General features: G+C 44.7%; 1 protein-coding gene across 4 annotated transcripts in view; it reads left to right on the top strand.

Moving 5' to 3' along the window:
* The window catches only part of RTTN (rotatin), a 202,479-nt gene that overhangs the window by 87,030 nt on the left and 94,251 nt on the right, over positions 1 to 21,198 (top strand). For all 4 annotated transcript variants that reach the window (XM_061594628.1, XM_061594647.1, XM_061594639.1 and 1 more), the window contains exons 31-32: positions 1,202 to 1,360; positions 12,633 to 12,704. In XM_061594628.1, coding sequence (XP_061450612.1) covers positions 1,202 to 1,360; positions 12,633 to 12,704 — 231 coding nt within the window. The remainder of the gene's footprint in view (positions 1 to 1,201; positions 1,361 to 12,632; positions 12,705 to 21,198) is intronic.

Consider the following 21,198-nt stretch of genomic DNA (forward strand, 5'->3'; position numbering starts at 1 on the left):
AGAGGAAAGCCTTTGTTTGTGTAGATCATGAAAAACTATGGAATGCTTAAAAAAAGTGCCACAGCATCCAATTGTCCTGATGTGCAACCTATACTCTGGACAAGAGGCTACTGTAAGGACAGAATATGGAGATACCGATTGGTTCCCCATCAGAAAGGGTGTGAGTTAGGGGTATATTTTATCACCCTGTTAGTTTAATGTATATGCAGAACACATCATACGTAAAGTGGGATTGGACCAAGATGAAGGAGGTGTGAAAATTGAAGGGAGAAATATCAATAATTTAAGATATGCAGACAATACCATACTACTTGCAGAAACCAGCAATGATTTAAAGCGAATGCTGATGAAAGTTAAAGAGGAAAGCACAAAAGCAGGACTACAGCTGAATGTCAAGAAGACTAACAGAAGATTTATGTAACTTTAAAGGTGACAATGAGGATATTGAACTTGTCAAGGATTATCAATACCTTGGCACAGTCATTAACCAAAATGGAGACAATAGCCAAGAAATCAGAAAAAGGCTAGGACTGGGGAGGGCAGCAATGAAAGAACTAGAAAAGGTCCTCAAATCCTAAAGTCAGGATCATTAAGACCATGGTATTCCTGATCTCTATGTATAGATGTGAAAGTTGGACAGTGAAAAAAGCGGATAAGAGAAAAATCAACTCCTTTGAACTGTGGTGTTGTAGAAGAGCTTTGGGCATACTATGGACTGCAAAAAAGACAAATAATTGAGCGTTAGAAGAAATTAAACCAGAACTGTCACTAGATGCTAAAATGATAAAACTGAGGTTAGCATACTTTGAACACATAATGAGAATACATGATTCACTAGAAAAGACAATAATGCTCGGAAATACAGAAGGGAGTAGAAAAAGAGGAAGGCCAAACAAGAGATGGATTGATTATAAAGGAAGCCACAGACCTGAACTTACAAGATCTGAACAGAGTGGTTCATGACAGATGCTATTGAAGGTTGCTGATTCATAGGGTCTCCATAAGTCATAATCAACTGGAAGGCACATAAGAACAACAACTGGTTTGAGGCAAAACATTTTAAAGCCATATTAGTCGTCTTAAAAATGAATTCATTATGTTTGGAGAACAACTGTGGAGAATATGCTCTAAAATTTAATGAGTAGGTTAGTGAAATGTTAATTTTTAATATGTAAATGGTTTTAATTTTCATCAACATTAGGTAAAGTTCACCTCACTTGCCATAGGATCAGCACTTACATCACTTGAAGTAGGTTGCTTTGCATTAGCTGAAAGCTGCCAAAACATATCAGGAGGCTTATGGGGAACAGTGATCAACATCCTTCTGGATCAGTCTGAATGCAGCATGGTCCGAAGAGAGGTATGTAAATTCTGCTCCCTGTCAAAATGTTTTGTTTTGTGACAGTTCTCTCAAAGACTAATTGCAATTGGATTTACAATACAATCCTATGTGTGTCTACTCAGAAGCGATTCTCATTAAGTTCAGTGGTGCTTATTCCAGGATAAGTGGGTATAGGGTTATAAGTTTATATCCCTTTTTGTGAACCATCCTATAACACTATTTTGTTTTTTCAGCAATTTTCTTGAGGAAACCTCAAGATAACTAACATAAATTAGAGGGGATCCAATAAATGTGCATAGTCTTGCTGTTCTCACTCCCCATTTGAGTCTGCACCTTGAGTAGATTATGGAGAGGAAGAAGAAACATTTGGCATCAACAAGATACATGCAAATATATTTTTGCTTTTGTCATCTGAAAGCTAAATACTATTTTGGTAAAACTTAAGTCAGGTTCACATCTAGACTCTTAAGCTGAGTTTAAACAGTTCTATAGTTGTAACCCCTTTTGAAATACAAACCTGCATACTCTTGTCTTTGTGAGATAGCACCACTTTGGCAGCTGTGATTCTACCATTTCCCTGATACATTTCTACACAGCTTTTCTACATAGCTAGTGGTTATATATTTCCCAATTTGTAACTTGTCATTAGTTGTTACCCTTAGTTGTTACCCTTAGTTGTTAAGGTGAGAACTGTGTGTGAACAGCACCATGAGCTCCTTGGAGGAAAGGTGGATATAAATGAAATGTTAACATTTTGTTAAAAGCGAGCCCTACTCTTTCTTTTTATTCATTTTCTTCCCATTTCTATTCTTAATCCCCTCCCCCATTTGTTGAGATAGAGAGGTTATGTTCCAAAGAATTGTAACACTTTTTGGATTACATGCGGATGTGCCAAGGCAAAATGATAAAAAGTTTGCTGTGTTTGGGTGTGCCTGGAAGCAGTGACCTGAAGGACCATGTTTCTTGATTGGCTTAAGTCAAGTTGTATTCAGTGTAACACTAAGCTGAATGATGCATCAGTGCAAGGATTTTTCCTTACACAGAAGAACATTTTCCACAGGAGGCCTGCCATCAAGCGAGTATCATAGGTCCACCTATCGTCCAAAGGCAAGAATGGTCTGAAGTCAAGACTAGGGGCATCAGGCCCCTCCCACTCTCCAGTTCATTCTTGCCTTTCGTCCGTGCAAGTTCGAGTATATTCATAGCATAGCTTCTAGATAAGTTTTCTGTATCTGTGTGACAGGGTGGAGAGGTTTTTTGTGCATATTCCTATTCGTTTCCTTCCCTTTGTCTTTGTCTTCAGAGTCTGTGGGACTGACTGTTCTTTGTTTGTCTTGTATTTTCCTGGGGATTTTCTTTGGGGGGTTGTTCCCTTGTTTCCTCATTCCCTAGCTGATTGACAATTCAGGGAGACTGCGGCTGCAGTTCTCCCTCAGGCGGCGGACGCAGCCTTAATCCAGGAGCTTGCAGCTGCAGCTTCCTGCTCTACGCCGCCACTTTTTTTCGTGCATTTTCAACTAGCCGCCTACCCCAGGAGCCTTCGGCTGCGGCTTCTTTTGCCTTCAGCGGACCTTTTTAGTTGGGCTGCCCCGCCTCCCCCGGCTCGTGCTGCAGCGTTTCAAACGTGGAGGATCCCTTAAAATTTTCCCTTCCAGGAGCCGGCGGCTGCGGCTCCTTTTACCTTTCAACGGCCTTCAGGAGCCTGCGGCTGCGGCTTCTCCCCTCTGCGATTGTCCCAGTGGCTGCAGGGATTATCTGGCCGTTCTGCCTCCTAGGCAGAGATTTTCTACCTTACCCTTAAAGCCGCGATTGCACTTTTCAGCCCCGTGGCTGTAGAGCGTATTTTGAGGCCGTTCTGCTGAGGCAGTTTCTCCCGGTCAGCCCTGTTTGAGCTTGTTGGTGCTCCTCAGTGTCCACCATTGCTTCTTCCTCGTATATTTTTCCTGCTTTTTTAACGGTCGTCATTTTGTTTGTTCCTCCTTTCCCGCCTTTTCTGTTTAGCCTGTTCAATTCTGAAGGGGGGCCTAGTTGAGAAGAGCTGTGGGTAGCAGAGCCAAGGTTTGCAGTTCAAATCCCACAGCAAGATCTACGTTTCTGTGTGTGTGTGGCAGGATAGGCTCCCTATAATCCTGCACAGGTTCCTCAACTTAAACTGCTGACTGAGACTGACTACTAAAGCACTTTGAAATTGTACATTCTGCCCCATCCGTGGCCGTGTACCAAGCCTATTTGGAACTGTACATTCTGCCCCATCCGTGGCCGTGTACCCAGGCTGTTTGAACTGTACATTCTGCCCCATCCGTGGCCATGTACCAAGGCTGTTTGAACCGTACATTCTGCCCCATCCGTGGCCGTGTACCAAGGCTGTTTGAACTGTACATTCTGCCCCATCCGTGGCCATGTACTTAGCCATCTGAGCTGGTGCATTCTGCCCCATCCGTGGCCGTGTACTGAGCCTGTTTGGGTCTGTACATTCTGCCCCATCCGTGGCCGTGTACTGAACCCCCTCGAAAATATATGATGGCGGAACAGCCAGTGACAGCTCAGGCAACCAAGCCTAAACAATCTAAGGCAACCAAGCACAAGCACTCCAAAGCAGTTGCCAAAACCAAGCATATATCCAACCACAGCACAACCAAGCGGGCACGCTACGTCTCTGTCCCAGTTTCTGAGGAGGCGGGCCAGGAACCATTAACAAATCTGTTTAATTCTCCGGCCGCATCCTCCGAGGTGGACTTTACAGGGTTTCTTTTTTTTTTATCATTAATTTTTATTCAAATTTTCAAAGACAAAAAAAACAAAACAAAACAAAAACAATTAAACAATAAAATAAAATGTCGACTTCGATTTGTCACAGATCAGTTATAGGTCTAGAATATATAACAATCCTATCTCTAAAATTATATTATAAAATCACTTTCCTCCAGTAATTATCTTAATTAATCATCAAATCTCATAAACATTATTTTATTCTTTCCACAAAAAGTCAAAGAGAGGTTTCAATTTCTTGAAAGATATATCTTTCAATTTTTCTCCAAATAAACATGTCGCTTAATCCATCTAATTCAAATCTGTTAGGCCCAATAATTTCAATAGCCATTCTTCCATTATCTATATTAACTCCATCTTCCATCTTCAATAATCCTGTTAAGTCCAGTAATTTCAGTAGCCATTCTTCCGTTATCAATATCCCATAATAATCTTGTTGTCATAGCCATAGTCCAAGTAAACATATCAATTAATCCATCTCGTCAAATCTGTTGTCCAATAATTTCCATAACCATTCTTCCATTATCAATATTAATTCCATCATCCATCTTCAATAGTCCTGTTAAATCCAGTGGTTTCAGTATCCATTCATCCATTATCAGTATCCCATGATGATCTTGCTGTCATAGCCATAGTCATATAACAAGAGTCTGATGGGAATTTCCCCCATCACAAATACGTCTTTGCCATCAATTCTGAATATGTTGTTGAAATATTGTTGTAAAGTCACATCTCTCTTCTGGGTGCATCTCTGCTCTGTCACATATTTGTAGTTAATTCCATAAATTTTTTCCATGTCAGGCCCCATCACATCATTCCAGTCAAGAATTCTGAATATGTTACTGAAGTATTGCTGCAAAGTCATATCTCTGTTATTCTTTTTTACAAAATGCACTGGCTCATCTCTTAAGAGTTTCTCCACTGTCACATATCTGTAGCCAACTCCATAGATTTTTTCTTTGTCAAACTCCATCACATCATTCCAGTCCAGAAAATTATCCAAGACATTGATAACTTTACCACCAAAATCTTCATTAATTTCTTCAGAGACAATGTTGAATTCCAAACAGTCAACTTTATTTCTAACATCCATAAAATCCAAATCTTTTTCAAATTTCACATTTGTTCCAATCTCCAGGGCTTGTAGCTTCCCTATCCCATCAAACTCCTCTCTCACAGAATCCACTATTTCTTTAAGCTCCTGCGTCATTTTGTTAAGTTCAATTTTCATCTCCTGTCTACCCTGTCTCAGGGTTTGTTTCGTTATCTCAATCTCACCCATTATTTTCTGAAACATAATTTCTTCCATGGTCTCATTCACTTTCCTGGTTGTCATTCTTAAAACCACAGAGACAAAAATTATTTCAGCCACAATTGGGTTAATATTTCAGGCTTGCTTGTATCAGTGTAGACAATACAGCCTGCCTTATCTCTATGTGTTCAGGAATACAAAACAAACTTAGTTCCCAACATCAAAACAATTAGTGGCGTCGTGAACAAGTAGATTCGTCAAAATGAAATAGACCAAAAAGAATTTCCCCCCCCTCCTCGAAATAGAAATCCCTCTTCCGTTGATATCTTTAGAATGCACCTCCAGGACAGCTTTTTGCGATAAAAACAAAGATAAGCTTTTTCGATTTCTTTCCTCCTTAATTTCGTTAGTGAAAGAGAAAAGCCAAAACTCACCTAAGAGTTCTTCACAGCTGATTCATTGACAAATCTCTTTTTTGCTGCACCAATTTAAGCCAAGTAAAAAAAGAAGATAGAAAGAAGGATGCTTATCTGCCTGTTAGAGTCCGTCTTCTTTAAAGAAAAGATAAACCTGTCGCTATAATCAGCTAGAGCTTGATGAAAGTCCGTCCGGCATTGCAGTTTGAACTTTCTCTCATAAATAAATGAAATCCAGTCCTCCCCACAAAAACAGGCTTTGGGGTTGATCTCTACGTTTCTCCCTGCCCGGGAGAAAATCTTTATCAGTCAAAAAAAAGTTGTGACTGATTTTAGAGCTGAAAAAGCTTCTTCTGAGACGAGAGCTCGACTCAGAGGCAGCACAGGCAAAGCAACCCTTCCTAGAAGTCTGACTTTGCAGGGTTTCTTGACCAGCCAGCAGCCAGCTATCTTTCCCCCATAGTACCACCTAGGGCTCATTCATCTTCTCAGCCTGCTGAGCCACCCATAGCTTTGCCTCTACACGTGCAACCATCTCCCACACCGGGGCTGCAGCTGTCTCAGGAGTTCATATCGCAACTACAAGACATGCTGTCATTCTTCTCTCAGACGCAGTCACAGTCACAGGTCACTGCCATGCCTCAGCGGAGTGTTTGTAGACAACCCGATGATCTGGGCCACTATGTACGCAATGAGGCAGATCCATCATGTTCTCCAAACCCTTTTGACATTGCCAGGGGCAGGTTTGTCGGTGACGTCTCTTGTGGGGAAGACCCACCATATGCTATGCAAGCCAAAGGTGACGACCGGAGTGACCAGTCGGAACAAGAGGAGGATACATCTTATCGTCTGTTTGATGCCTCCGATTATCAGCCCCTTGCTTGCAGAGTACTGAACACCCTTGGTCTACAATGTACACAACCTGCAGCTGCCACTCCCACTATTAAAGGGGCCAGGGTCCTGAAATCCCCCAAACCAGCGGCACACTACCTTCCTCTGCCAGATCCTATTGCTAAACTGGCTAAGGACGAATGGTCTCACCCGTTACAAACACGCCATTTTAACAGCCTTGCGGACAAACTTTATTCTTTGGCTCCGGAATTTACAAATGGACTGCCCGTCACTGGCATAGACGAGCCGATTTCCAGTTTAGTCTCCAGATCCCTTTTGCTAAGGGAAGGGGACTCACATTTAAAGGACGCCACTGAGCGGAGGCTGGACTTTGCATTACGTAAAAACCATGAGGCTACTGCGTTCACCATGCGAGCTTCTGCATCTGCTTCCATCTTTTCCAGGGCAGCTATGATGTGGTTGGATGACCTCTTAGATGATCCCAATCCAGATCCTGTCTCTCTGAGAAGGTCACTGGTGAAATTACGCAAGACGGCGGAGTTTGTGGCTGATGTCACCCTGGACGCAACTCAGCTGGGAGCAAGAGCCATGGCAGCTCAGGTAGTTGCTCGGCAGACCCTCTGGCTTTGTCACTGGGAAGCAGACTCTACGGCCAGGGTTAACTTGTCAAGGGCACCTTTTTCGGGCTCATTACTCTTCGGCGAGGAAGCCCTAAAGGCAGTACTAGTGGATCCCAAGGATGCTCTGAAGCCTGTCTTGGCCACTGTCAGGAATGTTGATTGCAGGCCCTTCAGACGTTTCACCCCATCCTGCAGGTTTCAGCCCTTTCGAGGAGCGCGGCCCGGGGGAAGAGGCCGCAATTTCAGAACTAATGATCTCCGTTACTCCAGGGGATTCTGGAACAGACGTTTCCCAGGCAGAGGACAGTACCAGAGATGCAGAGGTGCCTTGACGTCTTCATATCGTGGAGGGTCTCGCCAGCACAGACAATACTGACGCGATACCGGTCGGGGGCAGGCTGCTTCTGTTTGGAGACCATTGGCTGTGTCTGACTCAGGTCGCCTGGATCAGAGATCTCTTTTGTTACGGCTATGCACTAAAGTTTTGGGCAATCCCTCCAGACAGATTTCATCACTCTCCTTGTCCCAAGGCTCCATCCAGGCACTGCATCATGCAAACAGCCATACATCACCTCTTGAACATAGCGGCGATAGAGCCAGTCCCTACAACAGAGAGGTCGGAAGGGGTGTACTCCCTCCTATTTGCTGTGCCGAAACGAGATCTGTCATGGAGGGCGGTGTTGGACCTCAAGTTCATCAACCGTTTTGTAAAGTATTGCAGATTCAAAATGGAATCCCTCCACTCCATCACAGAGAGCCTTCACGAAGGAGACTTCCTGGCTTCTATCGACCTCAAGGAAGCGTATCTCCGTGTGCCTATCTGCACAGCCCACAGAAAGTTTCTTCGGTTTGCCTTCGGCCCCCAGCAGTTTTAATATCGAGCGATGCCGTTCAGTCTCTTGTCCGCCCCGAGGGTATTTACCAAGGTACTACTCATCCTAGTGGCTTACCTCTGGCTTCAAGGGGTGCATATCTACCCCTACTTGGATGATCTTTTAATACGAGCGAGTTCCAGGGAGCTGGCTCATTGCCATCTAAAGCTCACACTCCACGTCTTGCAGACCTACGGCTGGCTAGTGAATTTCGACAAGAGTCATCTCCAACCAACCCAACGCCTACAACATCTAGGGGCAATGTTAGACACCCAGCAGGCGATGGTGTTCCTGTCTCCAGACCGCATAACCGCCATCATAGACATCGCACGGTCTCTGATGCATCGCCCAACCGCAGACGTGATGCTACTAGCAAAGGCTCTCGGAATGTTGGTGTCCACCATCCATATTGTGCCATGGGCTCGAGCTCATACTCACCGACTTCATCATCATCATCATCATCATTTTATTTGTATGCCGCCTTTCCACATAAAATTGTGCTCAAGGCGGCTTACAACAAGGTGAACAAAAATACATGTCAAAAACAATTGCAAAAACAATTTCCTAATAACAAAAAATAATAAAACAGTGACATAACAAATATAATAACCAAAAACAACTTTTCAACATTATGAACATAATAAAACAATTATTTAAAAACAAAAAAGTAACCATTAACACCCCAAACCCCTAAAGAAAACCATTTACTGTATCTCCTACAAAACTTCATTATTCAGAGGGGAGGCTTGTTTTGTATCAGCACATGTCTACTCAGAAGTACTTCTCACTGAGTTCACTGGGGCTTACTCCCAATAAATTGGTGATAGGATTGCAGTAATCCTATCCCCTTATTTGAGAGTAAGCCCCATTAAACTCAATGAGACTTATTGTTGAGTAGACAGCATATAGGTTTGCACTGTAACTCTTCTATTTGGCCAACAGTTACAGCATTTTCTTTGAAGGCGCACTTCATGTTGCAATCACATTTGAAATATACAATGCACAATATGTACTACTGCAGATTTGCTGCGTTCCATAAGAGATGGTCAGGATTTTCTCCCTTTTCCTTTCTCTTCATTACAATGTCTTAGGTTGGGTTTCTGATTTCTCTTCTATTAGGTCTTTAAATCCCAACTTTTCCAGCGGTTCTTTGGACATAAGTTGCCTCTCCATTCTGCATTCTAAATATTCTTCCGTGGGCTTTGTTACCATTTCAGCAGGACATTGCCAGGTCCAATCATCGCACAATTCCCTTGAACCCCGTACTACGCCTTTCATTCTGCTGGTGGACGAGGGTCCAACATCTCAGCCAGGGCACTCCGTTCAGAGAACCCCGCAGGACTGTTATCACTACAGATGCCAGTCTCCTCGGCTGGGGAGCCCACTGCAACTCCCAGTTCGCTCAGGGGGTTTGGACCGAAGCAGAGCAGACTCAGAGCATCAATTGGGTGGAACTAAAGGCTGTCCACTTAGCTCTGCTCCATTTTCAGTCTCTGTTCCCCTTGGACCATGTTCTCATTCAAACGGACAACACGTGCGCGAAATTGCATTTAAACAGGCAAGGGGGAACCAGGTCCCGTTCTCTGCAGAACCTAGCCTACCTCATATTCGACTGGGCGGAACAACATCTACGATCCCTGAAGGCAGAACATCTCAGGGGAATTTGGAATGTACAAGCAGACTGGCTCAGCAGACAACAGGTCTTTCCGGGAGAATGGAAGCTTCATCCGACCATTTTCCATGTTCTCCAGCGTCGGTTCGGCATTTTCTCAGTCGATCTGTTTGCCTCCAGTCACAATTACCAGCTACCCAGGTACTTCGCACGATACCTGGACATGACAGCGGAAGCGGTGGATGCTCTGTCACTACCGTGGCCAGATGGCCTATTGTACGCCTTCCCTCCAATACCACTTTTAGCCAGAACGTTGAGGAAGGCGTGACGTGAGAGGGCCCAGGTGGTTCTGATTGCCCCATATTGGCCCTGTCGACCGTGGTTCTCGGACCTCCTTGCCATGTCAGTGACGGATCCTTGGATGCTCCCAGTCAGGCCAGACCTTTTATCCCAGGGTCCAATATGGCATCAGGACCCCAACTGGCTCAACCTAACAGCGTGGCTTTTGAACGGGGACATTTGAGGTCTGCTGGCCTGTCTGAAGCTGTTATTGACATCATATTGGCCTCTCGATGACCATCTACCACTCGTATATATCAGCATACTTGGGTGGCGTTCTCCAAGTGGTGTCGTTACCAGAATCTCGATCCTTCTCAGGCCAAAATACAACAGGTGCTGCAATTCCTTCATAGGGGCCTCATAATTGGATTTAGACTCAACACCTTATGTCGACATGCGTCCACTCTGTCATCCATTCTCTCAGTTACCTCCACAGGTGCTCCTATCACCTCGCATCCTTTCCTCAAACGCTTTCTGAAGGGAGCCGCTCTCTGTTCACCAGCTGTATCCCACCGTTTCCCGTCCTGGAGTTTGTCGAAGGTCCTGCAGGCTTTACAACGTCCTCCATTCGACCCCTTAGGACTGTGCCATTATGTATATTGTCATTCAAGGTCTTGTTCCTGATCACGATCACCTCTGCGAGACGTGTTTTGGAATTGGGCGCCTTGTCTTCGGCCCGCCATCTCTGTATTTTTCACAAGGACTCTGTTGTACTGAAGACTGATCCTTCCTTCCGTCCCAAGGTCAATTCAGTTTTCCATTGCAACCAGGACATTGTTCTTCCTTCCTTTTGCCCTAATCCTACCCATCCTCTGGAGAAGGCTTGGCATTCGTTGGATATTCCGAGGGCTCTCAAGACCTACTTGTCTCGGACCCAGGATATACAACGAACTGAGTCTTTGTTTGTATCCTTTCATCCATGTTCTATGGGGAATAAAGTAGCTAATTCCACCTTATCCTGCTGGTTGCGCACATGTATTACTTTAGCTTATGAGTCCCTGAAGCTTCCAATTCCATCTCGCATAACAGCTCATTCCACTAGATCAGCTGCCACTTCAGCTGCTTTTGCTACCAACGCTCCTATTGCTGATATTTGCAGAGCTGCTGTTTGGTCAACCCCTCATTCATTTATAAGGCATTACAACACAGATCATTATACCTCTGCCGATGCCTCTTTTGGCAGGCGGGTGTTGCAACAGGTACTTAATGATGATTAGGATGTGGGTGGTCCTTCCCCGTTATGGGCTGCTTTGGTACATCCCGCTTGATGGCAGGCCTCCTGTGGAAAATGGACCATTGGTCTCACCTGAAGGGTGATTTTCACAGGAGGACTGCCATCATGACTCTCCCAGTTGGAGGATACCTAGTTATTTTTCTCCGGCTTTTTATACATTTCTGTTACGCTATTATGTTTAGTTTTACTAGTGAAGTCAAGACTGCTAATACTGTATATCGCTATGTTAGAGTCATATTATTATGAATATTTTTATTGTGTTATATCCTTGCTGGTAGGCCTGTTGGCCTTTTTTCCTGCATTTTTAGATATCTCTCTTTGGACTCGCTGCGAATGAACTGGAGAGTGGAAGGGGCCTGATGCCCCTAGTCTTGACTTCAGAACATTCTTGCCTTTGGACGATAGGTGGAGCTATGATACCCGCTTGATGGCAGTCCCCCTGTGAAAATCACCCTTCAGGTGAGACCAATGGTCCATTCTCCTCCTCTCCTCCCCCTTTGCCCTCTGTATCGGTTCTGGGGGTTCCTCCAACCCTCCTGAGGAGATTTGGGGATGGCACAGGGGGATCCCTTGCGCTAGTTGTCATCATGCCGCTAGCACAAGATATCCCCGTTATCTACATGGATGGTTGCTTCAAGAATGGTCAGTCGGATTCCAAAACCAATCCACTTTTGCTTTTCCCATATTTTTTCTCACTCCTACTTCTGCTGTGGTTTTTCTAGATATGTTAGGTTGGATTTCGTATGCTGAGGGTTGTAGAGGGTTCTTGTTAAAAGTTATCAAAGTAGAACCTCTTACGCTATTAGCCACTTCTTTGTATGTGTGATTCAAAGGAAATGTCCTTAGTAAAATGTAGAATAATGAACATGAGTCCCCATAATCTTTTCCAACACAAAGAAAACCTACTGCTTCTGTACTATGCAAAGTTTGACATGATGAAAGGGAAAGAAATATGCAGAAAGCTATTTTCAGAGAGTTAGCTTGAAGTCTCAGCAATTAAAGAATTTTTATTCTAAAAATAAGTCCAATGCATGCACCTGTGTATTTTCTGTGTAATGGATGTTTCAAGCTTTTTACATTTTGTTCTCAGTAAAAATTTATTCTAAAAAAATTGGCAATCTCCTTCCTCAACTTTACAATACATTATAACATTGGGTTTTTTTTTTTTTTTTTTAGTCAAAATAGCTTCTGAAGCCCTTAAAATAGAAGGTGATAGTGGCTTGAACAGTACTTACGACGATTTAGTATGTGTTTGAAGCTACAGTACCTTAGATTATTTAGCTGCAGCCAGATGGCACTGTTGATGTTTGATTTCTCTTTGTAGGCGGCATTTATTCTTCAAAATATTTTGGTGATCCCGCTGCCCATTGAAGAGGTTAAAGACTCCATTTGGCAGGTGACTAGTTGCCTTGATATGTTGCCATTATTCATCAATATGATTGTGTATTTTATAACCTTGTTAGAGGAAAGAAAGCACACAAGCTGCTTTAGATATATTTTAGATGTGGAAAAAAGGAATGTTTTACCTGGTTTTCAATAACAGTCAGGGCTCAAGCAAAATGATTCCTCCCCCCCCCAAGCATTCTGTCTTACTGGACAAAACAAAAATATCAGAGTTGTTGAATTATGCTAACCTTACAGAGTGGACTTGCAACTTAACCTGGGGTATCACCTAGCTAAAGAGCGTTGCCCATCCCACTCATCATGTGCGGCATGCATGTGTTTAATATATTTCCCATCAAGAAAATGGGATCAAGGTGCTTAACTTTTGTTTGGATAGATGATGCATGTAATTTATTGATGTGTTTTTTTAATTTATTATTTGAGTTATAACCTGCCCTTCCTCCCAGCAGGAGCCCAGGGTGGCAATGTTTGTATATGGATTTTCAACTAAAATGGTTTTGAAATTGTTCACAAAAGTAAAGTCTGATTTATAAGTGAATGAGATGATACAGCCTTCACAATTACCCTGATTCAATAAAATGTATCCAGGCATTAGGAAAGATGCTTCTTGAATATTGTTACCTTGCTTGTCTGAGAGAATTCCTGACCCAAGAGAAAGAAGTGTCCTCTTCACAGCTGACTTAAGAATACTGGGTGTCCTCAAGTGGTATCAAATGATGTGGCTCCTGCCTCTGTTTCCCTGAAAGCCATTGACAGAAAAGAGGAGGTACTAGGGAACATATGGTCTTCAGAGACCTCTCCTCAGTTCACCAGATGTTCCTGCTTCTAATACTAGTGCTGCTGCCTTGAGCAGCTGGTATCAACTGTTCCCAGCCCTTGAAACTCTTGGAGGCAATGAGGGCATGGGGGGGCACAGTTCCCTCCACAGTCCTGTTGCTGATGTTGATGCCTCACCAGCATCTGCAGCAACAGCTATGGCAAAAAAAATGAGACAGCCATAAGTAGATGCCCTGTTTTCAATCTTCATAGCAGTGGGACTTCTTTACCCGGGCTATGCGCCAACTGCTGTATCTCTTGCCAGTGCTCCCCTCAAAGGCAGTGGCAGCAAAGGGAACCTGGAATTTACAGGTACTCAGTGTTCTAAATAGCTGATCGAATAATTGATGTTAAAGCATCTTAATATAGCTGCATCATGGACTAGAACGATAATTTAGGGAAGTGAAATTCCTGTTTGTAGAAGGAAACAATGCCAACATGGATTAGTATAGAAAAATTGGTAAATTGCCTGTTTGAGTTTGTTGGTTTTTTCAAGTTGCATCTTAATGCTTTTTAATAGGTTTTTGAAATAACTTTTAAACGTTTTCTGAATGCTTTTAAAAAGACCTGTTTCAGTAGTAAGTGTATTTTTTTGAAATTTTTAATGGATTGGATCCAAATAACTGAGCAGAAGGGAAATAGCCACTGGTGGTGTGGCCTACAAGTACTTGTGCAGGCGCTATATCATTTCTCACAGTTTTGTAAGACCTGCGCAAGTAAAGGAACATCTTTGGGTTTCATTTCATTTTTTTCCTCACTTGGCACACTAATGTGAAATGTGGAATAGTCCTCCTGTGAGCAGCAGATGTCAAGCCTAGGCCTTAAAATGGCTTCTAATTTCAAACACTTATCACTGGCTTAGATATTAGCCAAGGCAGAAGAATGAACTTGGCAGGAGTTATTTAGAATTTCTTCCGGAGGTTGTTGCAACAAGCAAACCATGCTCAGTCTTGTACAGTAGATCCACAATTATGTGAACTGTATCTCTAGAACCTACCTGATCTGGCAGAATGAAGATAGATATTATTTTAAACTTGAAAGAAGATCAACATAGTTCTGAAAACCTGTATTAAATACCTCCATGGGATACTATTGAACTGACATAGGATTTTCTCAAATGGAGGTCTGATTGAATGAATTCTCAGTTCCTTGAAAGCTCATTCTCCTTGATGATAGTTCTGCTGCTTTTCGCTGCAATAGATGAGTTTGGGTTTCTTTGTTTTTGTGATCCAGTGTTGTCTTTTAACAACATTTTGTCATCAGGTTAAGACCTTCATCTTTTCCCAGGCATTTGGTGGATTGTGACAAGTTCCCATGGTCCAATATTGCTGATTTTTTTACTCTTTGATTATTTTGATGGGATGCTTGGGTGTAGTGTTTTTTGTTAATGTATTAATGATTACTATGTTTTTAACTGTGCATTTTTATTCTGTTTGTTTGTTGCCTAGAGTATTAGTATTAGGTATCCAACAGATAAAATGAATAATATATTTTAATAAACATTCTATTTCTGGTGTTACAGCTTAACTAATAATATAACCAATTAAATTGCACAGACAAGTTCAAGTATTCACTGGCTTGGATCCTAAGATAAGTGAATGGGAGGAAGTTCACAGAAGGTGCCTCTACCTGGTTTTGAATGATTCTCCTTTCCTGCCTGTAGCTCCCTTCTCTCCATATTGTCCAGGAGAGCCCCCTCCCCAATGCCTTGGAGAAGCTTTTAAGGGAGAAGGGAATGGACTTCTTCCATGAACTTACTTGGAATCCAAGCTGTTGGGTTGTAACCTAATTCCAAGATCAATGCCAAGATTCAGGAGGCTCTGTTGGATTCATTCTCTAATGCTACTTTACTCATTCAGTTCATGAGTATATGCCTACAACCAATGTACAGTTTTAGCATACTAAGTCTGTTGGGTGGGGGCTGGGGGAAGAGCACCTCCTCGTGTAATGTTTAGTTTATATTAGAGCTGCTATATCAAGACAAATCTATTTTTTCCAATTGCAGTTTACACATTTCAAAGGATTGTCAAATATACCAAAAGTGCCTTAGAAGACGTAGGGGTAGTTCAAAGTGAGCTACTGCAATCTTTTTTTCATTTAAGAACAAAATGCACTCAAAGTTGTTATGTTACATTCTTGTAAAAAAGATTAAAAGGTAATTTGACGACTTTGAAGTAGCCGAGATGAGATGCTCAATACTTTTTAGACCTAAATGATCCATAATTATACCTTGAGATGGTGTAATTCAGTTATAAGTAAGTCATTTCAATAAAAGTTCCATTTATGTACTTTAATAAGTACTATGTTCTAAGAAACATCTAAAAAGATTCCAAATATTGACAAAAGTCACCATTTCACTTTCATGAATAGATTTTGCTCCAAAATGTTTGCTCCCCCATGCCATTCCTGTAAACTTCCACTTTTTAGCACTCTTATTGCTATAATTGATAATATTTTAAGGATATGTTTTTTACAGATACAAGTTCATTATGCATTTTTATGATTTATTATTCTTGATTTGTTGTACACCACTTTGAAACTCTCTGGACTGAAAGATGGTATAGAAATAGTTTTTAAAAAATATTTTTTTACAATCTACACAAATATTGCTCAAGGCTTTCATGTGAAATCATAGTTTAAAGGCATTATTTTCCATAGGAGGTATACCATCACTGCGGGTTGTAGCTCCACCTATCGTGCGAAGGCAAGAATGTTTTTTGAAGTCAAGACTAGGGGCGTCAGGCCCCTCCCACTCTCCAGTTCATTCTTGCCTTCGTACCGAACAAGTCTGATATTCTGTAGCGTAGCTTTAGCTAAGTTTCTGTGTTGTTTTTTGTGGCTGTATTTGTCTGACAGGGTGTGGAGGTATTGTTACTTGTGTGTTTACCGAGTGTTTCCCTTCCCTCTGTCTTGTATCTAACGTTGTTTTTCATTCCTGGGGAATTCCCTTGGGGGGGTTCTCCCTCTCCCGGGCCGTTGATTTCCCAGCCTTTCGCCCAACGGCTGTCAGAGAGACCGCGGCTGCGTTCTCTCTATTCCCAGCGGGAGCTTGCGGCTGCAGCTCCCGGCATTACTCCCTCCAGTACCTGGCCGTTTGAGTCGTTCCCATCCCGGGTTCTGCCGCGGCTCCTCGCCTCACGGCAGTACCTTTTTTGGGGTATCTGCTGCGGCTCTCTCTCTTTTTTGCGTCTTTTGTCTTCTTGAGCCTCGCTCTAGCATTTTCACGCTGCAACGGTCCCTGCAGACGGCGGCTGCGGCTGCTTCCCGCTTTGCTTTAGCGACTGCGGCTTTTTTGTTCTCTTTCCTAGCCATTCCCTCTTTGTGTTCTGCGCCGCGACTTCGCTTATCGGCCCTGCGGCTTCAGCACGAGCTGCTCTACCTCAGTCCGCCATTGCCCCTTCGCCATTGTCCGCCATTTTTGATTGTATTTTCCCGCACCTGCCCCGGGCGCCATTTTGTTTGTCCTCTTTCCCTCTCATGTACTAATAAATAGAGAGCTGCCAGGGTTACCTGTTAATGTGGGGCAGTTAGGAACCTGTAAACATACAAGGGTTTTTTTTTACCACGCGGCCACTGCTGCTGCTCCTTGCTACTATTTGATCTCTACAGCCTCTGTGGCTGTATCTCAAGGCGGTGACTGTGATCTACGCTGTCTGCAATCTGCTTCTGTGGCTGTCTCTTCAGGCTGTGGCTGTGTTCTATACTGCTGCTGTGGCTGTGTACTGAGAATATTGATATTGTGCACAAATTGAACTGTACATTCTGCCCCACTTGTGGCCATGTGCTGAGACTGTGAAAATCTGCACAAGCTGTTGAATCGTACATTCTGCCCCCTCTGTGGCCGTGTACCAAGCCTGAAGTCTATACTGTACATTCTGCCCCCTCTGTGGCCGTGTACCAAGCCTGAAGTCTATACTGTACATTCTGCCCCCTCTGTGGCCATGTACCAAGCCTGAAATCCAGCCTACAATACTAACGCTGATACCATAGTGCATCCTGCCCCCTCTGTGGCTGTGTACTTAGCCATCTGCCAGTGTATCCTACCCCCTCTGTGGTCGTACACTGTGCCCGTTCGGGTCCCTACATTCTGCCCCCGCTGTGGCCGTGTACTGCACCCAAAGTGAATATAAGTTGGCAGAACAGCCAGGCATGTCTCAAACAGCCAAGCCGCAACCTTCCAAGGCAACTAAGACTAAGCATGCTAAAGCACTGGCTAAGACCAAACATCTTTCCAGCCATAGCAAACCAAAGCGTCCACGCTATGCTTCTGTGCCGACCCCCACCACAGCAGCTCAGGAACACATAAGAGATATATTTCATTCACCTGCTGCTTCCTCTGACGAGGAGGACTTTGCTGGCTTTCCTACTCAGCCTTCGCTTAACCAGCCTCCCTCCATGTTGCCGCCCAGGGCTTATCCTCCGGCTCAACCCACGGAGCCAGCTACTCAGGCACAAACATCTGCTGCAACGGGGCTGCAGCTGTCCCATTATTTCCTTTCCCAACTTCAAGGCATGCTGTCATTTTTCACCCAAATGCAGTCACCACCACAAGTCCCTGCCATACCTCAATGCACTATGGACCAACGTGCGTGTCATGAAGCACACCCTTCCTGTTCCCCAAATCCCTTTGATGTAGCCAGAGGCAGATGTATTGACGAAGCTTCGTATGGGGAGGAGTCAACCTTCACTGACCACGTTGAAGATGACTGGAGCAACTATTCGGATCATGAGGAGGATACATCGTATTGCCTGTTTAATGCCTCAGATTATCAGCCCCTGGTGCGCAGGGTAGTTAACACCCTTGGTCTCCAAGCTGTGCCTTCAACATCTACCACTCCAGCTATCAAAGGGGCCAAGGTCTTCAAATCCCCTGCACCTACCGAGCACTACATCCCGGTGCCGGACCCCATTGCCAAACTGGCCTCTGAAGAATGGTCTCATCCATTCCAAACTCGCCGCTTCAAGAACCTGGCTGACAAGCTTTACGCCCTAGCTCCGGACTTTGCCACCAAGCTAGCCGTCTCTGGCATAGACGAACCAATCGCTAGCCTAGTTTCACGATCTCTTTTGCCCAGGGAAGGAGAATCCCAACTAAAGGACGCTACTGAGTGACGACTAGACTTCGCCCTCCGCAAAAATCATGAAGCCACTGCTTTCTCCATGCGTGCCTCCGCATCAGCCTCCGTCTTCTCCAGAGCAGCTATGATGTGGCTGGATGATCTTCTAGAGGACACCAACCCGGATCCTGTCTCCCTCAGAAGGTCACTGATAAAGTTGCGTAAGACAGCGGCGTTTGTGGCTGATGCCACTTTGGATGCCACTCAACTGGGGGCACGAGCCATGACGGCTCAGATAGTTGCTCGACGGACCCTCTGGCTTCACCACTGGCAAGCTGACTCTGCGGCCAGAATAAATCTGTCTAGGGCTCCTTACTCCGGATCTCTACTCTTCGGCGAGGGAGCTCTAAAGGCAGTCCTGGTTGATCCGAAAGATGCCCACAAACTGGTTTTGGCCACTGTCAAGAACATCGACCATAGGCCTTTCAGGCGACTTCCTCCCTTCCGCACTAACCAGCCCTTTCGAGGACGAGGCCGCGACTTCAGATCATATGACCCCAATTCCTTCAGGGGATCCTGGAACCGGCGTTTCCAGGGCAGAGGTCAGTACCAAGGGCGCAGGGGTACCTCATCGTCCTCATATAGGGGAGGGCCTCGCCAACGCAAGCAGTATTAATGCACCTCCCGTTGGTGGCAGATTACTTAATTTTGGAGACAAGTGGCTGCGCCTCACTACGGTCTCCTGGATCAGGGAGCTTTTCTGTCATGGCTATGCAATAGAGTTTTGGACAACCGCACCAGACAGATTCCATCCGTCCCCTTGTCCAAGGGCACCAGCCAGGCACAGCATCATGCAGACAGCTATACACCACCTCTTGGACATAGCGGCAATAGAGCCAGTCCCCACAACTGAGAGGTCGGAAGGGGTGTACTCCCTCCTATTTGCTGTGCCTAAACGAGATTTGTCATGGAGGGCGGTATTGGACCTCAAGTTCGTCAACCGTTTTGTAACATATCGCAGGTTCAAAATGGAATCACTCCACTCCATTACAGAGAGTCTGCATGAAGGAGACTTCCTGGCTTCTATCGACCTTAAGGAAGCGTATCTCCATGTGCCCATTTGCATAGCCCACAGAAAGTTTCTTTGGTTTGCCTTTGGCCACCAGCACTTTCAATATAGAGCGATGCCGTTCGGCCTCTCCTCTGCTCCAAGAGTATTTACCAAAGTGCTACTCATCCTAGTGGCTTATCTCCGGATTCAAGGGGTTCATCTCTACCCATATCTGGATGATCTGTTAATACGGGCAAAGTCTGAAGAGCTGGTTCATCATCCTTTAATGATCACCCTCAATGTCTTGCAGGCCTACGGCTGGCTTGTCAACTTCGACAAAAGCCATCTTCAACCAACCCAATGCCTACTACATCTAGGGGCGATGTTGGACACCCTGCAGGCAATGGTATTTCTGGCTCCAGATCGCATCACTGCCATCACAAACATCGCAAGGTCCCTGATGCAACAAACATCCGCAGACGTCATGCTTCTAGCCAGGGCGCTCGGAATGTTCATCTCTACCATCCATATTGTGCCATGGGCTCGAGCCCACACTTGTCACCTTCAGTGGACTTTGTTGCCCTTTCAACAGGACATTGCCAGCTCCAACCATCGCAAAGTTCACTTGAGCCCTGCACTGCGCCTCTCCTTCCGCTGGTGGACGAGGGCCCAACACCTTTCCAAGGGTACGCCGTTCAGAGAACCCCGCAGAACTGTTGTAACCACAGATGCCAGCCTCATTGGCTGGGGAGCCCACTGCAACTCCCAGTACGTTCAGGGGGGTTGGTCCACCGCAGAGCAGACTCAAAGCATCAACTGGCTGGAGCCAAAGGCTGTTCACTTACCTCTACTTCATTTTCAGTCTCTGTTCCCTTTGGACCATGTTCTCATTCGAACAGACAACACATGTGTAAAATCACATTTGAACAGACAGGGGGGCACCAGGTCTCGTCCTCTGCAGGACTTAGCCTCCCTCATCTTTGTCTGGGCAGAACAACATCTACAATCCCTGAAAGAAGGTCTTTTGTACGCCTTTCCTCCAATACCAATGTTAGCCAAAACCTTGAGGAAGGTACGAAGCGAGAGGGTACAGCTGGCCCTGATAGCACCATTTTGGCCACGCCGACCGTGGTTCTCGGACCTTCTTGCAATGTCAGTAATGGATCTTTGGATAATCCCAGTCAGGCCAGACCTTCTATCACAGGGTCCAGTATGGCACCAGGACCCCACTTGGCTCAACTTAACAGCGTGGCGTTTGAACGGGGACATTTGAGGTTGGCTGGCCTGTCTGACGCTGTTATTGATGTTATCATGGCCTCGAGAAGACCATCTACCACTCGGATTTATCAACATACTTGGGTGGCTTTCTCCAAGTGGTGCCAGTCCCACCACCACGATCCATCCCAGGCCACCATGCAACAGGTGCTACAATATCTCCATAACAGCTTCATGATGGGACTTAGACCCAACACCTTACGTCGACATGCCTCGACTTTGTCATCTATTCTATCAGTTTCTTCTTCTGGTGCGACTATTGCCTCACATCCGTTCATCAAACGCTT

This window comes from Rhineura floridana, chromosome 1 (assembly GCF_030035675.1).
Source record: "Rhineura floridana isolate rRhiFlo1 chromosome 1, rRhiFlo1.hap2, whole genome shotgun sequence".
Lineage (NCBI taxonomy): Eukaryota > Metazoa > Chordata > Lepidosauria > Squamata > Rhineuridae > Rhineura > Rhineura floridana.